This window comes from Numenius arquata, chromosome 6 (assembly GCF_964106895.1).
Source record: "Numenius arquata chromosome 6, bNumArq3.hap1.1, whole genome shotgun sequence".
NCBI lineage: Eukaryota > Metazoa > Chordata > Aves > Charadriiformes > Scolopacidae > Numenius > Numenius arquata.
The window spans coordinates 47,083,356-47,091,807 of NC_133581.1; the positions used below are offsets into that span (position 1 = coordinate 47,083,356).

An 8,452-nucleotide genomic window follows, 5' to 3' on the forward strand; every position below is an offset into this window, starting at 1 on the left:
TTCTACTTTTCTCCTACCTGTGCAGCAGTGGCTCTACATTTCAACTAAAGAAGCACAATTCAGAAGTTTAAGCAGTATGCGAATAGCCATTCTCCATCTCCACTGAGGAAAAGTTAGTGGACCAGATGGAAATACTGGAAAGCCAGATCCTAGCCACAAGCGAGCATCATTTCTTTTCAAACACGGACTGTGTTATTTCGCCACTTGACCGCATGAACAGTATCCAAAAGAAAAGGGGTCAAAACTACATATAGTGCAGCCAGTGCTTTGGTGAGAACAATATTTTTGGAAACCAAAGACTTATCTCCTGCTGAAGGTACTATCCCTCAACAGCAGAATAGCTACAATCTCAGGACCCTGCATATCCCACTGCTACTTATAAGAACAGTTCTTTCTCTTTCAATGAAACAGAATTTAGCAAGTCTTTTCTCCCAGAATTTTAAGACTAGCAGTACTAATCTTAACCTTAAGTTCTTCCAATTCAATTTTCTTACAGTAAATTGGTAACAAAGCTAGGACTAAATATGAAGAAATAAATTCTGACAGATTAATGTAAATTCATGGATGCATTCTTAAACAGTTTTATAAAGACCTGAATGGTGTAGATTCCTATAAATCATACATATAAAGAAATACTCAGAATCTTCAAAAAGTAATATCCCCTCATCATGTAAGTGTTTATTAGAGCAGAAACTTTTATAGTCTAAACTCCGTGTTGCTTAAACGCCAATATGTTTTAAGTCACTATCAGATTTCATAAGTGATTTCTGAGATCAAAAGCAATCTGGTTTGATTATAGAGTGTGGAAAAAAAAAATAATATCTATTTTCCTCATAGTAAGATTTTTCCTGACTTCTCACTTCTACTACTCTGCTGTGGCAAGTTGCCACAGCAGACAAAGAAAGGCACTTGGTAAGGATTGTTAAAGTGTTTAAGGAAAAAAAAAAAATGGTTTTAACCTGTCTAAATTCAGAGTATGAGGCACATTATATATTTTTCCATTCATTTCAAGTGCACAGCTGAACTCAGAACTTTAAGGCGGCAAGCACAGCCACACTGCAAAAAAAACAAGGTCCATCTAGCTCTGGATTCTGTCTCTACCAATGGACAACAACAGATGGCTCGGGCAATAACATAAGAACAGGGCACACATATATTGATACTCCCTCCAATATACACTTTTCTTCATTTCCATTTGAAGCTCAGCAAACTCCTAAGCCAGAGGTTGCATCTGTGCATTTTTATAATACTCAACGACTCCTATCAGCATCGACACAAATCCTGTCTTTCCAGATAATAGAAACTATGCAAGCAGTTATCACTTTCTGCAAGGCCATAGAGAAATCCAGGTACCAGAAGATTAAGTGGTCCCTTGCTCTTAAAAGAAAATTCTAAGCAAAAAAGTAGCACTGCATCCAAAAGCCAGAGTGTGACAGTTACAGATAGACAGATATGCAATTTGTAGTGTTGCAACGTATGCACATATAACACAGACCTTAATTACAGTCTTTTCTAAAAAGAATGCATTTTGTATGTATTGCATAAATTATTTACATTTATATATAAAAGGTCTGTAAAGTCATTCTCATGACTATACACTTCACACTTTTATCCTAATTGCTTATTGTACCTTCATAAACACTAATGACTTGGTAAAGTCAGAGTGAGTCAGTATTAAAAGGACAGGCTCCTGACTCAGCACCATGTGCTCTGACCACGAAACCACACTGCAACTTTCCCACTGTAAAATCCAGCCAACACTTCTCCAAAATTTCCTGGGAAAATTTTCACTTTTTTAAAGGAAAATGGGGTCACCACATTTTTTTAATTCCTTCATTTTCTTACTTACCTGACATGGTTAGAGAAGAAAAAAAAAAAAAACAAGCCCACACCCAAAAAATGCACAGTGTCTACCAATTAAAAAAACCACACTTCTGATCCAAATTCTTTGTGTATTTTGTGTTTAAAGCACCTGACACAATACAGTCCAACCTGTCTGTGACTTTTGACTTGTAGGTGTCCAACTGCAGTAAAATACATTAAATAAGTTACCTCTGTGAGGGATCCACAGGGTACTCCCCCGTGCAAGACTTCATCCAAACTATGCAACGTAGTGGATAAAAAGGCTGAAGAGGGATTGACAGACTTCCTCAGTTTCATTTCATAAGCCTACAAAAGGAGGGGAAAAAACAAAAGAAAACACAAATCAGAAAACACTGAAATATCAAACTTCTTGCATTTGCTTTCATCAATCTCAAACGACTTAAAATGTGCCAATGAACAAAGTATTCTTACCTTCAGCTATAGTCCTCTCTTAGCTCATCACGCTTCCTTGCATTTATATCCCATTTATAGCTCACAGAGTAAATTTAAACGTTTATTCCATCTCTCTCACCACAGTATTTAATGATAATAAGCCTTAAATAATGTTTTGACAGTTTTCTCTGCTCCTATTCAACAATGCTTGCTTTCAACCCGTAAAAATCCAACTTTTAAATAAGGAAACACTCTAGGTATGGTTAGTGACCAATGCAGAACACTCACATGAAACCTAAAACCAAGAACTCCCTGGCCAATATTCATTAAAATTACCTGGTTTCAAGGAAAGGTTTGATAAAGATTACCAAGCCTTTGAACAAGCCTGGGCTGATCCTGCAGCTATTTATAGTTCTTCACTTTTGTGAGGAAGACCAGATACAGAACTGAAAATAGTTGAAATCCTAGCTTCTCCACTGACTAGACGAACTGGGCCAAGATCAGAATTCTAGTTTGTAAGAACTATTTTCATTTGGGGAATCAATTTAAACCAGACAAAGAAGAAAGAGCAAATAGAAATGCTGATCAGGAAACACCATAACGGGTCTTGCTTGCACCTTGTGGACACCTGCTAAAACTGCCACATGCCTCAACCACTGAACATTCTGAACATCAGAAGTGTGATTTTAAAAAGAACAGTCCAAGATCTAATGGTTGTTGCTCTAGTTAAGAATTCCCAGAGGATTCAGACTCCTGGCCCAACAACAGAGATTCTCAAAGCCCTGTCACAGTGTACCACCATAACCTGCCATGATTGACCACTCCAGAAAAATCTGATTTTCTCTATGCCTGAGAGAAATACAGGCATCAGATTTATGCCGGCCTTAAGACAGTCTGGTGAGAGTATGGTGTACTATGGAAGCACATGTTGAACTTCAAAACTGAATTGTTAAATCAGAGTTCAAGAGAATGAATCTTTTCCAATGGTAACTTACGTTAGTTTCTGAAGATTTTCTTACTGCTTCCCATTTCAGGGATTTATTTTTTAATTTACCTTCCAGACACCGGATCTTGTTCAGCTACACTCTAGAGACCTCTAACATAATTATCTTTTTCTACTCAGTGTATAATGTGATCCAGTTACCCCTTAACTAACTTCCTCTCTGATTAGCTCAGTAGGCTTCACTCTGTACCTTCATACTGCGAGCCAGGTTTTCCAGAATTTAAAAGAGTTGTACTGTGTATCTTGGCACGCTTTTAAGTTTTGCTGCCAGTGTTTCCAATGCCTTATCTGGACAGTATTTTCCTCTTATTTATAACTCCTACAAGCTAGGTTTTTTTATTTTCTATTTACTCAAAGATATGGTCAAACTTTCTTGCTACGTCAGTCATGACATTTTATCAGTCACTCTGACCTCAAGTCCATTTGAAATCCTGTGTTTGCAAAAATTCAATCCACAACCCTTAAAAGTAGCCAACATCATCTGCTTCTGGAAGTACAGCTCTGTATCTCACTCATTTACATATTTGGTCATCTAAAAGCTGACTCTGTATTAACAGTCCTTGACAACTGCTGTCTGACAGCCTTCACTATCTGCCAACCTTCTTGGCAAAGGCTTATTTTATTCCAGAAATTTGATTGAATAGTGATGTGTGGATGACAGGCAAAAGTAAATTCTAGAACTCTACTTAAAACGTCCATCTATATTCAATGTATTGTTATTAACAGTTATTGATGGAAAACTAGGAATTAGCTAGCTTTTAATCCATTCGTATAAGCCATATTAATTCTGCATATCGCTAACTTTAACACAGTATGTTTGTGAACTTAAAGTTTCACAGAGTTACTGCTACAGTTACTATGCCAATTACACATAATAAACTTTGACGTGGCTTATTTTTTTCAGGAAAAAAATCAGGCTGCATTGACAGAGGTTGGAACTCTCCATGTCCTCTTTGTTCTAAACAAGACACCATTTTTGACATCTTTTCACCTGAATTCAAAAAAAAGAAAACAAAATCTAGCCACTGCATTGCAGTTAACATCTGTTTCCTTCTTGTACTCTCCCCAAATAGGTTACCTGTAGCCTAAACCACAACTATAGCTCATTTACATGGATGGAAAGAGTCCTCAAGAAGTTATTTTCAGGATCACTTCATTCTTTGCACCAATTTTATGTCTAAAACCAATTTATACTTAAATTCTTATTCTTTGCTTGTACTGAACAACACTTATTTTTTTCTTTTTAGTTGCAGGGTCAAAACCAGAAGCAATTTTTATGTGCTGGATTGCAAGACAAAATGCTGTATTTCTCTATTGCACTCAGAACTGATTCTGAGATTCTGTGATCTGAACAATCTCTTGAGGCTATAATGCCTAACAAAAGTCACTGCATCAAACTAAAGTGCCTCAGAGATCTAAATTTAAAAATAAAAATATTATTTGATTGTGCAATTAAACTCAGACATCACAAAGCTCCCAGGTAAGAACATGAGTGACACCGTTTAGCTTTTTCCCAGACATTGTATGGGAAACAGAATCAACACAAGCATACTTACTGTCTGCATTTTGGGAGCACAAGCCCGGCTGACTTTACAAAGAAGCTTCTGCACATCATAGTAGCTCTGCCCCGTCACTTTCATTAGCTCCAAGAGGGAAAGACATAAAAAGTCCTGAAAAATGACAAAACAGTTCAGAGAGCTCAAGCTAGAAATCAAGACTGGGGACTGAACTGACGCAATGTATACACAACTAATACAGATTCCACAGGTTTACCAACTGTGCCACACTATTATGCTATACCTCTCCTACCTTGCTCTGATATCAGTATACTAAAGAAAATTGTACTCATATTTTAAAGGACATGGAGTCAAAGGATCAACCATTCAAGAACTGTGTAATGGAATTGCAACAAGATAACACCTTTTTGCCCACAAAAGTCTTTACCTACCTAAAAAACATTCAAAATTACATCATGTCTTTTAGATTGCAGTCCTAGGGCTAGCGCCTGTATTTATCCTGCATACTACTGAAATATATAGGGCCTCTGAGTTCTCTTTAGGTAAGCATCCATAAGAACAACTTCAGAACATACTGCTCAATCAACCCATAACTGACAGCATAGCATCACAGCACGTTCACACACTAGATTACGTAGTATAAATGTGCTTTTGTGAAATGGGTGTCTTACTCCATGCAAGTAGTAGCTGGACACCCCTGCTAAAATAACGCATCTTAAGGTTCTTTAAAAGGGAAGGTAGTAAGTACATACAAATTTAAACGTTTTAGTTAGGTATCGATCCCTTTAAAGCTAGATTTTTTTTAGAAGGCAGCAGGCCAGACAGAGCCTGAAATGCCCTCTACTTTATAGAAAATAAAGCTCCCTGTAAATTAAACTACAAAAAAGTACACAGTACATGCATTAAAACACACACACAAAACCCCACCCCCCCCACACGTAAAACAGCCCTTTCACCTGACAGGTGGTGATCTGATGGCGACTCAGCCTTTCACACAGCTCCTGAGACAACCTTGCTCTTCTCAGTTTCCTAGCAGCCATGATCCCCAGTCTACAAGGCAAACAAAAAAAATTTTTTTGAAAGATGCTTGGAACATGATTATGCAGAAAATCACACTCACTCCTTGCTAAAGAACAGGAAAGTGTGTGTATATATATAATTTAATGTGATATAGACTTCCCATGTAAGTCTATGCCACATTAAATTACACTACCACTCTGAAAGCAGTTATGTAAAATTGTATCTCCTGATATTTGACCGTGTATGAGATACTGCCAGTAAGAAGAGAAGAGTCAGCAATGCTTATAGGACAGAGGTTTCTGGGACATAAGAAAGCTGGAAATTACTCAGTCGTGAACTGAACAAGAACTCCTCATGCTCTACTGCACTTAGAAAGAAATGTTTATCTTTGGATGCCTAAACACAAACAGTAGAGTGATCACAGTAAGTACATAGCCCTAGAACATACACTGAACATAAGTATATAGTTCCTAAAACACAACCCTCCGTTCTGGTGACCCAGGATCCGTAACAGATGTTGAAAGTGTAGGAAGGCCCCAGGAAGACTGAAGGGCTGGGAACACCATTTAGCATGCAAGACTCAAGACAGTCAAACCAGTCAAACCCATCTCATTATGTTCTTTGTAACAATTTATGAAACAAACACAGTTAATAAAGAGCTCTTCAATTTAGCCAACAGTGTAAAAAGAAACCAGAGGCCAAAGCTAGGCATATGAAGAGGAAACCTACAATGTAAATGTTTATTTTGTCGTAAAAGCAAACAAAAATACCATTGGACCAAAGCAGCAACAATTGTGGCGTATTCAGTCACTTAAGCAAATTGTATTTATTGAGACTGAGACTTCTGCTTGAAGAGTATCTGACTATTTCAGATAGGCCTTAAGAATATTTTACGTGGCAGGTAAAACTATACTACCACTATGAATCTTCTCCCCTTAGCACTCAGCTATTTGCATTTATTCCCCCCCCTTTTTCTTTTTTTTATCGTTCCATTCTACTGAACAAAACTCCAGCGGATGGTATTCAGCTCGGTACAACCTAAAGCACACCTGTTTTCCTAACCTACACGTATGTTCAAGCACATGCCTATTTCACACATATTATTGGGCAATATTCCTACTATTTATTTAGCCAGAAGTTTAGGCAAAACAACGTTTTTAAATAATGTGAAATTGCTACAGCTTTTGCAGATGCACATGCCCCCGTGTCTTCACAAGATGGAAACTTTACTGACCCCTCTCCAAAACCCTCTTTAGCCAGGAGGAGGCAAATCAACCCCATGAGGAGCTGGGTGTCCCCCCCGAGCCACCAGCCCTACCGGGCACCAGCTCCCACACAAACGGCACACTCTGCCGCCAGCGCTGCGGGGGTCGCTGCTGTGGCGCCCACCCCCGCTGCCGAACACAAGCCGAGGCGCGGCCGCCGGTAACTGATGTGCTGACTGAAGCGATCCGGGGACCCAGGAGGGACGGGGCGGGGGGGGGCCACAAGGACACCCGTGAGGGGAGAACTACAACGATGCAGCGGCAGGGACCCACACCAGGTGCCGGAGGTGCTGCGGAAGGACGCGGGCATTATCCCCACGCCTGGAATGAGAAAATGAACTTACGGCCCCGACACCTGAGGGACAGCAGGGGCTGCGCGGCGGCGCCCAGGTGACTCAGGCGCCCGCCCGCCCCATCGCTCCGAGACCCGCGGCTGCGCCCGCAGCCGAAGCCCTAGCCCGGCACTCGGCACCGACACCCGAAACCTCTTCTTCCGCCACAAGCCAGCCTCACCCCCGCGGCTGCGGGGATCTCCCGCCGGGCCGGGCCGAACCCACCCGCCCGGGGAGGAAGAAGGCGAACGATCCCCCGCGCACCTGAGAACTTTTTCAAAGCCTCCCCGCGTCGGGCCCGAGGGGGCGGGGCCGGCGGGCAAGGCCTGCGCTCGTGATTGGCTCCGCTTCCACCAATCCCCTGCGCCCATGAAGGTTGGTGGTGCGCAGGGCGTGTCGGGAGCGGTGGTTCCTGGGGCGGGTGGGAAGGCGGGAGCCATCCGGTGATGGCGGTTGGAGTAGACCCTGGGCTACTGAGGGCCCTGTGGCTGCTTCCGACCCCGGTGTGCCTCCCGGGGTAGCGCCCTTCCAGCTGTAGGAGCAAGGAGTGGGCGAGGGGTTGTTTAGAGTTCATCCCTGCTCGTGAACTTGAGCGCCTCCCCGGAGGTGGGTGCCGCCGGGCCAGGCTGCGGAGGGGGTGTATGTCAGTGTGCTCCAGGCAGGGAAACCTCGATGCGGGCGGCCTCGGGGTTTGCCTTTCACAGTGCTTCCATGGTTTTTTCCTAAGAATTCCTGCCGCCCTTTGCACTCAAAGCATCCCCAGAACTTGAAAGTCTTCAGCATGGAGGGTTCTGTGCATCCGTTCGTCTGTTGAGTATTGGAACGCTGATTATAGTCTTCAGATGGTGGGCTTGCAAACATCTTGTCTGCTGCCAGCTCTGGGAGAAATGCCTTCTGACTGAAGGAGCTATTACCCCGTAATGCAAATGTAACAGGGAGAATCTGTCACTGAATATGACCGATGCGACTTTAGTACTAATGTCTGTAGGCTGAGTTTTCCAACTCAATGTAGCTTACACTAGAAAGTACTGAAGTTAGTATTTTATGTATGTTGTCTGC

The 8,452-nt window shown here is 41.7% G+C and overlaps 1 protein-coding gene across 1 annotated transcript in view; it reads right to left on the reverse strand.

Annotated features, from left to right (window-relative positions):
* The window catches only part of RAD51B (RAD51 paralog B), a 386,975-nt gene extending 381,159 nt beyond the window's left edge, over positions 1-5,816 (reverse strand). Inside the window, exons 1-3 of the mRNA XM_074149437.1 lie at positions 5,733-5,816; positions 4,816-4,929; positions 2,053-2,169 (exon numbers count right to left, since the gene is read on the reverse strand). Of these exons, the coding sequence (XP_074005538.1) occupies positions 2,053-2,169; positions 4,816-4,929; positions 5,733-5,816 (315 nt within the window). The remainder of the gene's footprint in view (positions 1-2,052; positions 2,170-4,815; positions 4,930-5,732) is intronic.
* Between the last annotated feature and the right edge of the window lie 2,636 nt (positions 5,817-8,452).